We start from the raw sequence: 19,185 nt of genomic DNA, 5'->3' as shown, positions 1-19,185 counted from the left end.
AAAGACAACAATAGACAATCATAAAGGATGTGTACAAATTAAATTTTTTTAACAAGTTTAAATAAAATGGCAACCAAAAGGACAGTCAAAAAAAAAAAAGTTGCGAAAAACAGCTAGGTTGTAAGGCGGTGTATAAAACTAAAAACAGGAACATGTCTGCATTGGATTTTGCCACAAACTTAGCAGATGTTTGAAACCACTTAGAGAGGTCAAGGTCGAGAGCTTCAGATCTTTTTGCAAGATATTCCAGGAAACAGGAGCGGCGTAGGAGAAGGACCTTTTGTCTAGTTCAGTCCTCACTGAGGGAACACTGCAGGTAATAATGTCCTGAGAGCGCACGCTGTAGCTGCACTCACACAGAGATATGTAGGAGGAGATGTATGAAGGCAGCAGACCAAGAAGTGATTTAAAGATGAAAATGTACCAGTGGGAGAGTCTGCGTAAAGTTAAAGATGTCCAGTTAACCAGTCACCCATTTACCAGTGAGTCATCTATCTTGTTGTATGACTCACTGACTGACCAGTATCTGAGCCAGCAATGAGAAAATGCATTTTAAAAGGTTTTTAAATGTATTTTTAGACATTATTGTCCAATATTCACTATGTTCTGGTGACATTTGAAAGCTCCAACCAGTGTTCTGGGGCTTCTGGTGAGTCTAAAATAAATCTATAACAGTGTGATACAGTAAAGGAGACTGGACTCTCTGCTTCACACACCAGTCTCAGAGTAACTGCAGGTGTTTTTTTGTGTTTGCAATCAAAACCTGCAGGCATGACTTTTCTGTACTATTTCAAACTAAAGGTGAACTACAAATACAAAATAAAAGCCTTCATCACATTAATCTCTAGTCATGCTGAGAACAGCAACATTTCCATAAACTACAACTACAGCTTCCATAAAGATAGGAGCTGTATGGGAAGGTGAATGACTCAGCCTGCACAAGGGCATTTGCATGGAGCATAATAACATTTAAAAAGCTATCCGCCATTGATAGACAGGTGATAATTTATTTACTTTTTGGCATGCCTGTGCACGTGTCTGCCAGCAAAACCTCTCATGGACCACTGGACAGGTTGTACTGAACCGTGCAGAAAGTTATCACTGTACGTCTAAATCTGGTTTGAAGACAGTTTAATTCAAGATGGCTGTCATTGCCTTGCTTAACTCAGTCAAATTAACCAAAACTGAGCTGAACTTTGATGTAGTAGTAGCTGAGAGTCATTCCCAACACATGGTGGGATATGTCAGTGTGGCATGTGCTGTTATTTTCAGACCCAGACGGCTGTAACTCTGTCACTTTTCAACAAACAGCGATTTCAGATTAAAACTCTGGCGGCGGGTGGTATGCATTCCTTCAAGGCCAAGCCTTTAATTCAGGTACGGATTCAACAAACTGTCAATTGAAGAAAATCTGAGATTAGTTGCATTTAAACCTGGTTTGACACACATGACTGTACACATTTGACATGTTAGTGCCTGTGAAGAAAACTGGGTGCTGCCTCTGAGCTTTTGCTGGAAACATGAAAATAAAGGAAAAGGCACATTGTCTCCATTTGAGACTGCATTTTAAATCCTACAGATTAATAATAAATAAATAAAAACATTATCCTGAAACAAAACAGAAAAATAAAGTCCTTTGCTTGTACAACTCCCAAAACTGTGCCACGAAGGGGGTGGATGCAAATGCTCCTTCCCTGTTGATCATGCACGTCCTGTTTAGTCGGACTATTTTGGTTCTGAGCTGCAGAGGCCTCTTATCAGATTTCTCTGAGCAGACGGGCACTAGGTCAAACGTCTCAACTGAACCTCCTGTGGAAAATCTACACGGCTGCAGCTGATATTAACGGCAGGCCTCCGTTCAGCGAGGTTCAGAGCATGTGATCGCTGCTTTCTCTGACCTGTGAAACAGAGACTACCCAGAAGAGTGGCTGCTGTTAAAGCTGGCTCACCAGGTGTTTTATCAGGCGCACGAGGAGGACGGTTATTTTTATGCTGAAAAGTAGAAGGCGGATTTAAAGTTAGACGTGAAAACTACGAAAGAGGTTAGACGTGGGCTTTGATCAGTGGAGTCATGGCATGAGTTTAAAGAGTGCCACCAAATGTATAAAATGACCGCCGGTTAACTGTCAGAGCAGGAATTTCCACACAACAATCCTGAATACATACAGTAAATACGTGACTGTGGTGGGGTGAAAGGTCAGCTTCACTGATAATGACATTTTCCATGGTGTAAATATACAAACATTTCTTGTTCACTGACCTACACAAGGCGAGGTCAGTGAACAAGGCCATGCTGGTTCTGGCAGATCCTGATCATCTACTCCATGGTGAGTTCAGGTTGTTTCCATCTGGGCACTGCTGCCCAGATGTAGAACGAACAGACTGAAAAACTCAATCCCTGTAGAGATCAGGCTTCTTAATGAACAATGATGATTTGATTTACTGATATTTTAATGTCTTGTCTATGGATGCTTTACGTGTCTACTGACTGTGAAACAAATTGCCCCTTGGTGATAATAAAGATTCTTGAACTTGAAAGACTACGACACAAAGGGTTTAACATTTTTACATCGTCAAGCTGGAGCATAAAGTTTCTAACAAAGGGGTCACCTGGAACCTTGAAATCCACAGGGATCATCCTTGACCCTGAAGTGTTCAGCTGTGCAGTTTGATATTTCTCTGGAAGTTTTTCACCTTAGAGCTCAGACAAGAAGGATGGACTGCACCATATGACGGGTCCCGTGAAGGCTGTTCAACCCTTCAAGGATACAATCACCTGCCTTTATAGTCTTAATTCACTTAACCTGCACGTATTCAGCTGACGTATGAAGACAGCTAACGTGTGTGGATCTGTGTTAGCTCATCCGGACATGAGATTTAAAATAACTCCTGCTCTAAACACTGTACATCATGTGCATTAAATTCTGACAAGTTTTATCACAACTTTACATGTTTTACCTACAGTACTGTGCTAAAGTTGATAACCATCCCTCATTTCATCTGATGTCTCCTTCCAAGCAGCCAGACTGTCTTATTATCTTTTCAAGTCGACTTCATTAATAGTTCTTCAGGCCTCATGAAGGTCTTTATTTGGACATTGTCTTATTTGTCTCTTATTTTCAATTTGATCAGTGGCTCTTTGAGGACTTTCCTATGAGCAGTGTGTCTCAAAAAAAAAAAAAAAAGGTAACAGAACAGAGTTTGACATAGAATAGTAAATTAGCACCAACAAAGTGTTTCTCTAACAGTCACTATCTAAAAACTTGTCATTCAGACGATGATCAATGGAAAAATAATCTCTCTGGTCCTTTTTCAGGTTTTGAAGATCACAGCTGTTTTTGACTCTTTTGTTCTTTACTGTAGTGTTGAGTATGTGTGGCTTTTAATAACATTTAAATATAAAAACTGCTCAGCTACACGGTTAGCTTCCCACATTACGTTGCAATGCATTGTTGGGCTTTCACAGACATTATGACGCTGCAGAGGAAACGAGCTGCGTCTGTGTCACTACAATCAATCACCTGAACATGATTATCAGCACGTCTGCCTGTTTTGGACCCCGTGATAATTCGTGTTGGTCTTTGCAGATTGATTTGGGACTGAAAGAACTGGCTGTGTTCAATATCAACAGTAAATCAACACGGGGACCTTTTCTAGTTTACAGCCTGATGTTATTTTGTTGTTTTTGGTAATTATGCCCCTGAAATACAACACATATACCATATTTACTTAAAATAACTTTTAGGAGCTTGTCTAGAGAAGGTAAAATGTATTCATCTGAAGCCGGCTGATGTTACAGATGGACACGTTTGTCCAGGGCTTAATTTGTAAACCAAACGATGCCAGAATGCAAATGGTCTGTGGGTCCTCCCCCAGAAAATTTTGAATCAAGTAGATGCCATTTCCTGAGTTCTGATGTATTTTAACAGGTTTTTAAATGTCTATGTTTATCTACATTTGTAAACACTTGATTCAAGAACTATTTTTGAGAGCAACAAGAAGTAGCCTGACCAACAGCTCTCCTTGTGTGAACAGAGCACGCTCCGTGTCTCTCATGCATCCTACCCCTTCTCCCTCTGCGCCAAGTACTATTTCCATTGCCACTGCCTTCAGGTGCTTCAATTCTTGGTTGTTGAGTTGTACAACGAGAAGCCTTTTTAAAATGAAAGTAAACTGGACTGTCTTTTTGACATTTTGATCGCTGTTATTTTGACAAATTGGCAACGTTGTTTTGATACGTGACGTATGTAACATGATTACCCAACAAACACCTCTTTCATATATTTAATAAATAATCAAAATTTTATTACTGACCCATTTAAACTGTAAAACTGATTTGCAATTTAGTTGTGCTGTTTAAATATATTTTTGTGTTTTTAATTAAACTGCCCATGACTGTACTTTTAGGGGCAGATATTTTTTTCAAGGGTAGAAGCAGAAATGCTTACTTGAAGGGGCAGCTCTTATGTGATATTAGGAAGCTCGTAAGTGGCTGTTATGTTTAAACTTTGTGTTTTTATTAGTTTAATTATTTTCAGATTACATATAGGTTTTATTTGTTCAAGGCAGTCATATTTGTTCATAACTTTATTATTAGTAAACCTGAGAGTAACCGGGTCCAAGAAAACAGTTACCAGAACGCAGCCTGTCAAAATAAGAGAGTTCCCAGATCTTGTTCCAGCAGGATCTGGCTCAGATTAAGTCCTGCGTTTGTCTTTACAGCCTCCTCTGCACCACTTGATGCAGGCACACTGATTCACTATTCACACTTTGCTGTTTTTTTTATTAATTTTTTTAAATCAAACCTTTTTCCAATACTCAGCAGACTGTGCTATTTTAATCATTCCCATATCAAATCATGTGGCTCATTCAGAAGCTGGGTTTTGTAACTTTATACTTTTCATCATATTTTATTTTATTTACAAAACATATCATACAAACACTTTCAGATTGTTTCAGTAACTTTAAAAACATTGTTCGTTTTTCATACTCACTCTATTTTCATCTTTCTATACTAGTTTTACTTTATGGTTACCATTCTGATACATTTAGCTTTTAGCTACATTTTGCTAATGTTTTGTTACTTTAATATTTTAACTGGCCTTTCACTACTTTTAGCTTATAGCTAGCTTTCTGCTAGCTTTTAGCTAGCCTTTTTCTACTTTTAGCTAGTGTTTTGCTTCTTTAATTTTTAAACTAGCCTTTTAGTCGTTTTAGTGTCTAGCTAATCTTTTGATACGTTTAGCGAACGTTTTGCTACTTTTGCCTTTAATTAGTATTTTGCTACTTATAGCTTTCAGCAACTGTTTCTCTTAGCTTAGTTTCAGCTTGTTCGGTAAATTTCGGCAAAGTCATCGAGCTCCCAGTCTGTTGTCGGTTTCTCTTGTGTGTATCTGCGGTGTGTAGCTGAGAGTGTACCGAACCATCAGACGTGAAAAATAAAAGAAACTGAAGCCGACAGTTGGATCTCAACTCCCTGAAGAGAAACATAAAACCTCTCTGCTCCCTGTAAAAACCTCAGTCTGCAGATTAACTACTGAAAGAAGAGCAGTCTGAGCATTAATGAGGACTCAAATAAAAAGTGCTACAATAACATCTTGTCAGTTTATCATCCTCCAGCCTTGGATGAGCGGTGAATCGGTTGAGGACACTCACGTATTTCCAGCCCAGGGTCGTCTTGCAGTTCTCACAGTAAATATCCGCCACGGCGTGCAGGCCTGTCAGCAGAACTCTCTCCTCCGCAGGGCCACACCCAACGTTCACCCTGAGAGCAAACGAGGAGGGAGAAAAGTTTTTAAAATACATTTTGTGATGAGAGTTGCCTCCAACCCACGCAGACGTAGCAGAGTGATGAGGCAGCAGGATGGATTCAACCAGCCTAGTTTCAGCTGATTACGACGGCTCTCTGAGCCACAGCTTCTGTCTGGAGCTTTATGAGAAGTTCTCATGAAAAACAAATGTCCCATTAACCGGAGCAAAGCAGATCACTTCCCTCCTGCCGAAACTTCAGCATGCGCAGCAGTTTTGTTTCCTTTTATTATGTAAAATCTTGCAAATAGATGGGAAGAGATTTCTGATCGATACTCACACGGAGTTGAAAAGGTAAGCTCTGCCCTGGCTGCCCTGGAACGACTGCAGAGAACGACAGACAGAAGGTAGAACAATGAAAAGGCAGGAACGTGAATCTGTCCCAAGAATCTTTGTCCTTTGTATATGTGAGAAGACAGACGGATAAAAAAACCTACTTTAAATGTACTAACATCACTGATACAATCTGGTTGTTAGATTTTATTTACTGCAAATGGTCTGTTGAAGTGACACTAAATGGGTTTAGTTGGTGCAGCAACCTCATAACCAGCACAAGCTTTTTGTACTCAGGTGTGTTTTCATAATCCCACACGAAAAAGCAACGATTCATTTATAATCCAGCTTATAGTGTTAATCACTGACAGGCATAAAGGTGGATTGCACTTACGTACGGGTTCAACCTGTTGTTTAGGTCTAACTCCTCATCCGCTTTACGTCTTAATGTCTTCAACAACGAGTTTTGGAACAAAATCGTATAATTCTTCTTTTCTATTTTAGTCTATAGACGTAGCTATGTGAATAAAAACTTGTGCAGTGGTTTCCAGAGGCAACAGCTATTTGTGAGATGAGTCAAGACGTGTGTGCTGGTCACCTTGGAGATGAGCTCGTCGTGGTTGGCCAGGTGTGCTCGGCAGTGGATGCAGCTGTAGGTCCGGTGGCAGCTCGGCAGGTACGCCTGGAAAGTCTTGGAGCGCGTCATCCTGACCATGGGCGGTGTTGGCGGGCGGTGCAAGAAGGGACTGCCAGCCCAGGTCGGCTCACAGGGGAAGCACCGTAACACGCAGGTGAGGGCCGTGGTGGGCGGTGGGTTGGGAGGTGAACACCTGAGCACAGGGAGGACGATGGGTTAAGAGAACACTCCAGCTGGTTTGCTTATGACGCAGTGTGCATTAAAGGTGAATCTGTGTCTTTGGGTGGAAGGTGGATTAGCTGCAGGAACTATCTTGAATCAGGTTGACTCCAAAGATTACTCAGTTCTAGAGCCAGTGATTACTTTCTGAGAGTTTCATTAAAATCCCGTCTGCTGGTTCACAAGATAATTGGCTAACGGGCAAGAAAACAAACGTGAACACACAAAAACACAACATCTGCATAATTTCCCACCACCACAAAAGGCTGGCACTAAAAATTCACCACTGACAGAATGAACTATTTCTGAATGGAGCAGACTGGTCCAGTTTAAGGGATTGTTTGAGCCAACTTTAGACGATCTCACATAAATATGAACAGTGACAGATTTAAAGTCCACTGTCTGTGTGTTTGCACATCTCCTTCTTCTGCCACTTATCTGTGGTCAGGTCGCAGAGGCAACAGGAGAGAAACCCAGACATTCCTCTCCCCAGCAACACTTTTCAGCTCCTCCAGGGGGATTCCAAGGTGTTCCCAGACCAGAGGGGTCAATATTCCCTCCAGTAAGGTCTGAGTCTGCCCCATGGTCTCTTCCCAATGGGACATGCCCAGAAATCCTCCAAAGGGAGGTGTCCAGGAGGCATCCTAATCAGATGTTGGAACCACCTCAACTAACTCCTTCTGATGCGGAGGAACAGGCTCTACTAGAGTTCCCCCCATGGCATAGCTACTTAAGCTCTTTGTGGCTACATGTATCCCCCATTCAGAATTGTTACCTTAAAGCAGTAGAGGAGTTTGAATATTGTCTGGGGCATCAGCCCCTGATAGAGCCACTCGTGGCAAACAGCCCCCGGGGGAGGGTTCAGACCCAGAGCAATTCAAAAACCTGGCTGATAAACAGCAGCTGCATCTGGAAACTTCACTGGGAAAAGGGAAACCAGAGCACTCCTCTGGAGCCAGGTGTGGGAGTGGGAGCTCGCCTTGCAATCGAGGCTCCTGGAGCTCGACAGGGCCAAGCCCAAAACAGAGACGGGATGCAACCTCCACCCACGGGTACCACCTGCAGGGGGCTGTTAAGAAAGGCACTGAACAGAAACATTCACATACATAAAAAAAAAAAAAAATTAGTAAAAGTTATCTGTCTAAGGAAATGGAATAAACACGAACAAGAAAAGTGGTCAAACTGGGCTCCTACTGGTGAGTTGGCTAACGCTGGGTCTGGCTAAAAGGGTTCAATGAACCTCCACCACTGAAAGTGACAACGTAGAATCTCTAAAAGAAGCTCAGCCCACACTTTGACCATTAGAAAAAAGGACACTCCTTGACGGGTTTGAGACACGTGATGACATGAATTTTATCCACACAGACACACACACTAACTTTTCTGCTAAATCTATTATACTACAATGGTAGCCACGATTACATTGGAGTGGGGAATCATTTAAATATGAGAGTTTATATGAGTGTAGTGATGCTGTAGGTGTACCACCCCTTCTACCACAGGTACAGTCTTGTTCAACTACGCTCACGTTTGGTCTGCTGCCTGTTTGTTGGTGCACAGAGGCAGGTAGCAGTGCTGGTGCTGCAGAGGTAATCTGCTTAGTTGAGCCCAACTGTGAGGATCAAGCCGTGCTCGCTCTATGATATCCAGCGAGATTGTGCCCTTAAAATACTTACACTGGTGTGCCCTGCCTACTGAGAAGATTAGCAAGCTGGTCTGGGAGCCCAGGGGCCAGGAGGGCTGGGGTTGGTGGCCTGAGCTTTCTACCATGTTCTACAATAAAGCTTGCGCTTTTGTGCCTTAATTCATTCAATTTGTGATTTTAGCACCGCTGCAACAAAACTCTGATCACAAAAACAATTGTTTTATTCTCCTGAGCCACTTCATCAAGCTGCTGAGCCTCGATAAGAGACAACATTCATCTTTATACCTGCCCAACTGGGATTTATACGAATGCCCAACAGAAAAACAAACACAAGTCCACCTCTTTAAAAATAATAGACTTGAACGCCATGACTTTTTTTATAATCTAACCTTGTTTTTTTTTAGGAGTTTATGACCTTTACAACCCATTGTAGTGCTCTGTTATCGTTTCCATCCTGTCTGCATTTATTGGGAAAACCATCTGTGAAAATTGGTGAAACACTGATTGCGAGCAGGAGAGCAGGCCTCTGCGCCACGATTGTTTTGATTGTCTGACGAAGGCTGATAAAGGCTCCGAGGCTGATGGGAAGGATCCGAGGATATAAATAAATAAGGCACAGAGACGTGCCCTTGTTTTCTCTCCTCCGACTCAGTGCCCGCAGCGTGGGACTGGGGCACAAAGACACAGTGCAGTTGTGACAGCTGACCCCTGACACACACACACACACACACACACACACACACACACACACATGGACTGATGTTTATCAAATGCATGTTTAATCCATTCAGTCATTTCAGGACAACCCTCTGAGATTTGTTCAAAATGTCGAGTCTTGTGATGCAGCATTGTATCATTTAAGACATATTCACAGTTTTGATGCATTTCACTCTAAACTGCATGCAAACAACAAAGCCGTCTAATTGCAGCCAAGTAGTTTGTCTCCTGCTGCATATGATCTATAACAAGTCGGTCGGTTTCAGCATCTGCAGCAGCTTTTGCTTTAAATCCCTGAGAGTAAAAGCCCCAGCGGAGAGCAGAAATGTAAACATGACGCATGGAGGAGACACTCTGAATGAGAAACTGTGAAGCTGTGGGTTGTGGAAAAATCTCAGCTCGATGCAATTACCGTTAGCAGTAACCCTAAGTTCTCTGTGACAGTAATGTTCCCTGGAAGGGCGATGTTCAGCAGCAGAGCAGGACGTCCATGCTGGATGTAACTCCTGCGTTTCATTGAAGGTGATTCACTTCATGTAAGGCCCTAACAAAGCACCAGTCTGTGTCTGAAGCTCAGAATGGAAATATATTCTAATGGTATTCTAGTACTGCCCCTGAGTTTGAGGAAAGTCAAGTCAACTTTATTGTAGTTTCCATCGTATGTGGTACATGAGGTGGAACGAAATTGTGAACACAAGGTCCCAGTTACACCAAAAAATAGCAAAGTATAAAAAGAAACAGTATATAAGGATCTAAGATATTCACTAAGATTTACGCTAAACAAACGCCAAATGGTATGCTAAAAGATCTAATAATGTAAAACAATACAACGCAACAACAGCAGCCCGAACATGAGTCTGTGGTGAGCAGATGGTATGAATGAATACAGCAGCATGAGATAATCTGCAGCATGAGATAATCAGCAGCATGAGATAATCGGTAGTATGAGATCAGTAGCATGGATAATCAGCAGCATGGATAATCGTAAGCATGAGATCAGCAGCATGGATAATCAGCAGCACAGATAAGTCACATATCATCAATTAAAGTGGTATAACACTGATTTTTCTTTCTTTTATTTTATTTAAAGGGCAAATGTTAGAGAACAACATCTATTTCTGCTAATCAGTGTTAAAGATGAACGCAAACACATTTCAGCGGCTTCTTCCGTTTCAGAAATCCTTTCATAAATGGGCTGCTCGTGGTTTTCCAGAATCACTCCTATTAGATCTGCTTCAAAACAGTTCCTTGGTCACTTCAAACCAGCGCCTTCATCTCTTGTGGTCTTTCTTTAGTAAAACAATTTGTGTTTGTTCTGTTGCATGGACCACTTTATCTTGGCACTCGATTTCTACACTTATGTCCCAACATTTACCTTTAAAGTGCACAGATTTGTTTGTTCCATGGTACTGCCAGCTCTGTGTTTCACAGAGACAGTAAGGTTCTCATGAGGAACATAACTAACTGGTTTCACCCAAAAGTTCATATCTTGGTCTCAGGACTGTTTTCAGTATCTTTATGTCCATGTGATGTTTAGCAAACAGCAGAGAGCAGGTCGTGGATCAGTGTTTACAACGATGGTGGGCTGGAAAGGAAGGGTCTGCAATCTGCGGCTCTAGGGCCACATGTGGCTCTTTGGTCCCTCTGCAGTGGCTCTTTGTTGCTTTGACTAAAAATATTATGAAAATGAAACTCATCGACATTTAAAACCACAACTGAAAAGACCAATTTTAGTTGTTTTTGCAAAAATGTGAATGCAAGGAATAAAATTTGATTACATTGTGCTGCTGCTTTGTTAGCCCGTTAGCCACTTAGGGTAAATGGAATGGACTGTACTTATCCATCCATCCATCCATCCAGTCATCCATCCATCCATCCATCCATCCATCCATCCATCCATCCATCCAGTCATCCAGTCATCCATCCATCCATCCAGCCAGCCAGCCAGCCATCCATCCAGCCAGCCAGCCATCATCTTCTGCTTGTTCTGAAGTCAGGTCACTGGGGCAGCAGCTTGAGCAGAGAGGCCCAGACATCTTTTTCCACAGACACCTCTTCCAGCTCTTCTGGGAGGACCCCAAGGTGTTCCCAGGGTCTTCCCCGGAGTCTCCTCCCAGTTGGACATGTCTGAAGCACCTCCCTAGGGAGGCACCCAGGAAGCATCCTTACCAGAACTCAAGGCCATTTAGGGTAAACCGACCAGTAAACAGAAAGCTTTCCCTTACAGCTCAGCTCCCTCTTCACCACAACGGACCGGTACAGAGTTTGCAATACTGCAGTTGCTGCACCAATCCATCTGTCAATCTCCCACTCTATTCTTCCCCCACTCGTGAACAAAACCCCGAGATACTTGAACTCCTCCACCTGAGGCAGAACCTCACCCTCGACCTGAAGAGAGCAATCCACCTTTTTCGGCCACGGCCTCAGATTTGGAGGTGCTGATTCTCATACCTGATGCTTCACACTCGGCTGTGAACTGCTCCAGTGAGAGCTGAAGATCACGGCACAATGACGCCAACAGGACCACTTCATCTGCAAAGAGCAGAGATGGAATCCTGAGACCACCGAACTGGAATCCCTCGGTCCCCTGGCTGCACCGAGAAATCCTGTCCATAAAAGTTATGAACAGAATCGGTGACAACGGGCAGCCCTGCAGTCCAACTCCCACCCTGAAGGAGTCCAACTTACTACTGGCAATGTGAAGCAAACTCTCACACCGCTTGTTTAGGGACTGAACAGCCTGAAACAACGGGCCCCCAGTCCTCATGTACTTATAAAGCACTTTTATGTTTTATCAAGACACTCAAAGTGCTTTACAACACAATCTGTGCCCTCATTCATACAGACTCTACTAGATCTCTACAAAGAATAATCAGTGTCACATTCATACACCGATGGGACACACATCAGAGGCAATGAGGGCTTCACTGCCTTGCCCAGAGACACTTCAGCATGTGACTGCTGGTGGAATCAAACCCCCAACACTTCCATGGGAGGACGACTCCTCTAACCACTCAGCCACAGCCGCCCCATTTATTTATTTTTATTTTAACTTCCAGCTGCACAGAGGGATCCTCCTCTGAAATCCATCAGCAAACTAAAATAATGTGAAGCCTTTAATGCAAGCTGCTGAAACTCCCCCAAAGTGCAGTTCTGCAAACATTAAAGATTATGAGTCATTGAAAAAATGGATCTGCAAAAGATTAGGCAACACATTTTGATAAGGATTAAAAATCAATGCTCACTATTTAAACAACAACCCAAAAAAAAAAAAACAGTTAAAGTTTAAGAAAAGATCTCAGCCTTTATTTAAAAAAATGATGATTCACCACTAAATACCCAACAAACTGGTCTAAATTTTCCGTTTACTTTAATTATGTGCTTTGTTTTTTCAAGGTAGGATAATAATTTATTACATTTTCACAAATATGTCTCTCAAATGCCTTCGAAGTTAACAATCCCTTGTTTACATATGTGAGAACTGTATTGTATTAAGATGTAAAATACAAACAAACGTGTGATTGTTAAATTATTTGGACACTTTTAATTTTATAACGTAGAACAATCAGTTTTTTCAGATGCAGTATTGAAATACAACTAAATGAGTTAACTAAAAGCTTCTAGTGAAAAGGTCATGGAAGGCCCTGCAGTGGGAGGAATGGGCCACCAGTTGGTCGCAGTTCCTGCACATTTTGTGCCTTTGAACACGTTTTATTTAACAGAAGAGGCAGAAGTTGTTTTCCTGACTGTCGAAGCTGCAGAGCCTTGAACTTGGAGTCGGTCCTGAGGACGGCAGCACCTCGACCTGGACACGACGTGCCTGTCTGCAGACTGGAGGAAATGGTTTTGTTGCTTTAAGCTCCGGTGCGTCCTGCGAGATATTTCAGTCAACTTAATCCACTCAGCAGAAGATGTGATTGTGGCGCTAATCGCCACAGCCCCACTGATGAATTACATTGTTTTTACCATTCATCAACACGATAATCACCTTTTATTTACACGTTACAGCATAAACATTAAAAATGTTTCTTTCCTCCCCACATGTTCTAACAACTCAATATGTACGAAAAACGAAAGAAAAGAAGTTAAACACTTGAAATGTTAAAGCACTCTTTGCTTGAGCATAATGTAATAGAGTTAAGAGGCAGAAGCAACAACTCGTCTTGTCAGGTGGAAAAACTTACAAATTATGTTGCAAAGCAACGCTGCTGCAAGTGAAGCTCTGCAAAACGCTGACGCAGAGAGTCAACCTCAAACAGCCTCTGAGAAAAACAAATTGCATAAAGCATCAGATGACTACAGATCGCAGGGACCCAGAACCAGGCAGGATCCACCGACTGCATCAAACCTGCACTAGGTCTGCCTGCCTCTGTTTGCATATCCCCCTTTTATTGTTCGCCTTTCTGTTTATTCACGAGTCCTGCAGGGGGTCGGCTGAGGTCAACGAGCTGTCCATTCTGGTCTTTTTGAAGCGTCATCACAAACGGCTGCATGAGTCCCTCTGCCCAGCAGCACCCTAGCACCAACAAAAGCAACAGAAAGAAAGGTGTTATGCAACACCCTGATGCTGCAGATGTTGACTCTGTGCAGAGAAACGGTGATGCTCGCCTCCATCAGCCTGCTTCACCTCCGCGCCCACGAGCTGCTCTCACACCTGGCGTCTTCTCCTCCGGCTCAGAGTCCGAACAGGAGCAGCAGCTCACAGCAGCATGACATCACTGCCTCCGCTCGTATCCAGTGATGCTCCTGCCGCTCGCTGTGGGTTTCTGCTTACTCCTGCCGGGGCTGGGCTTCTGCCTCTCTTTGGTTCGGTTCTTGGAGGACCAGGAGGTTGGCGATGGAGGAACCAAGCCTCAGTTGATAAGAGATCCTGCTCGTTTGTGTAGCGGCTAACTGTAATCGCTTGATGTAACTTTTTGTTTACAAACCCTGCCTGTGAAGGATCATCTTTCAGGGCCTGCAGCTCCCCACACTAATCTTCCCTTCATATTGATCACATGATCACATGATCAATCTGCACTAAAAATAGATCTCAAACACTGATAACATGGTTTTGTTAATTTGCACTTTTTTGGGGAGGGGTGGGGTGGGGGGGACATTTCCCTCCCCTGCATGTGCATGGAGTCACAAGATGAGTGAAAGCAGGCAGACTCGGATTACAGTCTAAATGTGTGATTACTGGTGTGAATCAGGTCACAGGAAGTGGCGCACTCTATCTGGGGCAGAACTTCAGCCCCCACAGATGGCGGGGATGCCTCAGCTCAGCTGTGCTCAAAAACAAACACCCTATCCGCGATGATTCTGACAGGTGACTGCAGAGTTAGCCGTCAGTCACGTGACCCGATTATGCGATAGCCTGCATTGATCACCTCTGACGTGCGTGGATTACAGCAGCGAGGATGGTGGCGCATACGTGCAGCATTGCATGCGTCTTTATTAAAATAAACACTGCGGCCGCATGGCTGTCATCATGTAAACAAGGAAAACACCAGTCCAGACACGAAACTCACGATAAAGCGCGAGGTCTGCACGCAAAACCATAAACTTGACTTAAACATTGTATTTATATTCATCAAAAGTTTGATTAGTGAGTCTGCAACAGACTGATGGCTCCAGAGGAATTAAAAACAATGCGTAATAAAGCGCATTAGGATGAAAAAAATACATACAAGATGAACGCATTTACCTTTTGAGAGGAATAAAACAAAGATCTCCACGTAGCCAAGAAAAGTGTCGCGCCTCCTCGTTTTCTCGGTGGCGGAGCCAATTCCTAAAACCTCTTTCGCATTCCTTCCCTAGCAGTTTTTCCTCTGTTCCCCAGGCCTTGGTAAGTCCTGCAGAGACGCAATGTTTTGACGCGCAGCGGAGTTTACAGAGGAGGACAGAGAGTAACGAAGCGACCAGCCGGAGCAAGAGGATACACTTCCGGATACTATCGTGTTCGCAGGGAAGCCCGCTACTTCTGACCAGCGGCTGATTTAGCTGTTTGTTTTTTCGTTTGTTTTTATTTGTTCGTATAACAAGGGTGATTTTTGTTAGAAAGCTTTTTTGAAAGTACAATGTCACTCATGTTTAGAGTGAATATAGCTTTGTTTTAACTGAAAACATAATGACAACGTTTTGAGTTACTGTACTTCTTGTAGCATGTTTTAGAGAAAAATGAGTTTAAGCGAAACAAAAACGAAACTTTCCAGCTCGGAATTGTTTATATAAAAGCTTTTTTTAAACCACAGTTTTCAAACAAAACTCAAAAGTTTGCTTTACATAACGCCGGGAAATGACAACAAACGCGCTGTACGCTACGTTAACTATCTTGACCTTGTACTCTTTGTGAAGAATCAACATTATTTTAAGGTTGAATGACAGTCGTCTTAACCAATCACATAACAGATAGAGCATAGCAACAATGCGCCGATTGGTCAAGGGAAAAGAGGAGTAACCAATGAGGAGTAAGTTCCTCGAAACACGGAACCGATTCTTTTAATGTGTTCTCACAGACGGCGATGTTTATGAAATTAAAGTTACGCGAGAAAACAAAATGCTTTGATAGTTTTCAGTAAAAAAAAAAAAAAAAAAGTATCCGAGGCTGAATTTTATTTAAAAAATTGTCCAGCCTTCTTTCCTCTTCTGCTTCTAGTAAAACTTTTTTAATCCAGTCTGCAGCGCCATCTGATGTCAGTTCACCATACAGGCCTAAGTGCCCATCCAGAAACCAAAATAAAATACTTTGTTCAGAAATAATACACAGCACAAGCAACGACAGGAATACATTTACAGCTCGTCAATAGTAAAGAAAACTATTTTATTTATTTATTTATGCAATCAAATGGTTTACTGTAGGTGGGAACAACATATTCAAACACATCATCATGAACATGCAAAATAAAACCACTCGCAACAACACAAGTAATGTTATTAAAAAAATCTATTCTCTTTTCTAATATGATTCATAAGTCAAGTCTTTCAATTTGTTTTAATGAATAAAACTGAAAATATTTAGAAACCACCTCAGTGAGAACAGAACCCAAAACACCATAAATGAAGACGAACATGAAACAGAATACTGGGAATGAGTACAAAATACATTCAAACAATGCTACATTCATTACAGACCGCTAACTAGAAGACACACGTTTGGATTTTAACTTTTACACCCGTCTGTCTTCACTGGCCTCGCAGCAGATTTACAGCCATTTTTCATGTCCACATCAAATGCCAGCAATAAAGCGGTCAATCAGCAGTACAACACAAATTAACTGATAAATTATTTATTTTCAATATTTAAATTCGTACACTATGATTACTACCACACTGATATGAAAATAGAAATATTATTAATTTGTGCAAAATGTATCCTTCAATATTTTGACTCTGTTAGGAAACCTTTGTATTTTCATGTAATAAAATAATAGACAACGAACGGTGGTCATGATAATAGAGCCTCACTGTGAGACGGGGACTCTTCACCTTCACTGTCAGAATGCTCATGTGAGGCTCATAAACATCTCGCAGCTTACGACTAGTTTATTACAGCTGCAGCCACGTGACGACCTGATCATAAACAAATACAAGACAATAAAAACTGAAACTGGGAAGTAACACTAAAGCCATGTTAGCTGGAGTTTCTACAAACTAATTTCTTGAAGCCTGACAACAACAACAAAAAATCAGCAGCAAACCATAAAACATCTTCACTTAGGTAAACCTTTATCAAAAATATCTGAAATAAGAAGTTCTGTATCTAATATGATAACGTAGACCAGTAAGACTCGAACACGATATTTAGTGGTCACTTTGTCCCGTTTTCTGGACTCGCCTATAAAGACTGTGGCGTTAAATACCGCAGGCGTCTAACACTGTTTGGTGTAAAAGTGTACAGCCCTGGAACAAAAAGAGCCATTTAAAAGGCTTAGTAATAACTTTGGACATCCAGTTTCAAGTCAACCAGGGTTGTCAACCTCCAATATATTTGGATAACTTTCTTGTTAAAATATTGCATTTGCAAAAGATGCAAAATTCCATCTTATAAGAATAATATGCCTTCATTCTCACGTAAAGAACAAGTTTATGGGTTCATGAGGCTTTGTTGAAAAGCATGCATCAACCTGGCCAGGAGGTCACAGGTTGTGTACAGGTTCATCTGTCAGATATGACCCTCCTGACCGGAAGAACCTCATATATCTTCATATAAATTAAAAAACAAATAAATTACTTTATCTTCATTATATCAAACAACTGTCTTATTGCACGTTTGTTTCATAGCAGCCAAATGTGTATATAATAATTAGATAAATATGTACAGAATATATATTTTCAGAGTGATAAATAGATAAATATGGGCAGGGAGCAGGGGGGGGGGGGGGTACAAACTTTTTTTTTTTTTATCAGATTTTGACAAATGAAGCCTGGCAGATTAAGTGTTTAATTAGTAATATGTAACACACACCTACAAGCACACACACTGTATACACACACATTATATAATTATATATAATAATAAAAAAATATAAAATATTACATATGTCAGAAATAGCTCACTGGAAGTGCTGCTACAACTGATTGCTTTTAGAGGCAACCTGAGTAAAGATGGCCGTCACTGCTAATCAACCTTAGGAAATTGTAAATCTTGCCTATATCTGAGTCAACTTTAGCAATAATAAGCTAAAATGTAGCTCATATTTTTGAGTGCTATTTGATTGTGCAAGATTTGTATTTTGTACTTCATCACTACCTGTTGCAATAAGCTGCCTGTTAGCAAAATAACTCATGAACCACGGGACAGATTTGAATGAAGTGAGCACTTGATGTGCATCGACAACTGATTGATCTTTCGAGGCAATACAATTCAAGATGGCTGCTAACGCTAGTCAGCATTAGCCAATACAATATTGGTTATAAGTCAGTCAGTTTTATGGATAGAGGTAAAGCTTGGTGTGGTAGTAACTGGGAGTCATTCCCAACACATGTTCAGAACACTATCTGAACACGCAAGATTTAGCAGAAATGTATGAGATTGTGCTTCACATAATTTTCTATAATTATTCAAAACGTCTCTCGCTCCATTATTTCTCATCTCAGATTAAAACTTTGGCTTGAAAGATGGCGGGCGATATGTGTTCCTTCGAAGAAATGATTAGTTTATTTCAAATAGCTTTTACGAACCCATAAACTTGCTCAACCACGCAGGTTAAAACTGTACATTTTAAAACACTTCTGATGAGTTTGAGGTGGGGAGTGTTCCAGAAACACTGGCTAATTCAATGCAGACGTGCCCCTTTAGGACTTTTAACTGAATAGAAAATATTTTTATCACCAGGACTGCATCGAGACGCCTGTACTGGTGTAGCGCTGCAGAAATGCACGCAGTGAAAGGGCGTGAAAGTGGAGCGCCGGTCTGGCAGGTCAGCAAGCTCGAAGGATCATCACATGCTGAAAAGGGCCGAGGCAGGATTGGACGGGTCACTGGGATTTAGGGATGCCATTCCGATCCATGAACTCTTTAAGCCTGGTGGGAAAATCTGTCATGACCCCAGTGGCTCCCAGATCAAACGCCCTTCTGTAGTCGTCATCATCATTCAGCACCCAAATGTAGACCTGAAACCAGACGCAGGACTCGTACAGTCAACACACAACTCTAGTATAAACTGAAACTTGTAGCACACGAGGATGTTTCCTGGTAACTGTTTTTAAATACAGTGCCTGGCGAAAGTGTTCACCCCCTTCAACTTTTCAACCTTTTGCCACATTTCAGGCTTCAAACATAAAGATATAAAATTTTAATTTTTTGTGAAGAATCAACAACAAGTGGGACACAATCTTGAAGTGGAATGAAATTTATTGATGTGTCAAACTTTTTTAACAAATAAAAAACTGAAAAGTGGGGCGT

At 41.7% G+C, this 19,185-nt stretch overlaps 2 protein-coding genes across 2 annotated transcripts in view; both read right to left on the bottom strand.

The window, feature by feature from the left end:
• ypel2b (yippee-like 2b) overlaps positions 1 to 15,154 on the bottom strand; it is a 17,457-nt gene extending 2,303 nt beyond the window's left edge. Inside the window, exons 1-4 of the mRNA XM_037677394.1 lie at positions 14,986 to 15,154; positions 6,680 to 6,911; positions 6,089 to 6,132; positions 5,656 to 5,764 (exon numbers count right to left, since the gene is read on the bottom strand). Coding sequence (XP_037533322.1) covers positions 5,656 to 5,764; positions 6,089 to 6,132; positions 6,680 to 6,796 — 270 coding nt within the window. The 5' untranslated portion in view covers positions 6,797 to 6,911; positions 14,986 to 15,154. The remainder of the gene's footprint in view (positions 1 to 5,655; positions 5,765 to 6,088; positions 6,133 to 6,679; positions 6,912 to 14,985) is intronic.
• Positions 15,155 to 18,551: 3,397 nt separating this feature from the next.
• gdpd1 (glycerophosphodiester phosphodiesterase domain containing 1) overlaps positions 18,552 to 19,185 on the bottom strand; it is an 18,532-nt gene continuing 17,898 nt past the window's right edge. Inside the window, exon 10 of the mRNA XM_037677398.1 lies at positions 18,552 to 18,893. Coding sequence (XP_037533326.1) covers positions 18,759 to 18,893 — 135 coding nt within the window. The 3' untranslated portion in view covers positions 18,552 to 18,758. The remainder of the gene's footprint in view (positions 18,894 to 19,185) is intronic.

The sequence above is a fragment of the Nematolebias whitei genome, chromosome 6 (genome assembly GCF_014905685.2).
Source record: "Nematolebias whitei isolate Nwh7 chromosome 6, NemWhi1, whole genome shotgun sequence".
NCBI classification, from domain to species: domain Eukaryota; kingdom Metazoa; phylum Chordata; class Actinopteri; order Cyprinodontiformes; family Rivulidae; genus Nematolebias; species Nematolebias whitei.
This window is presented reverse-complemented; position numbering and strand designations above follow the sequence as displayed.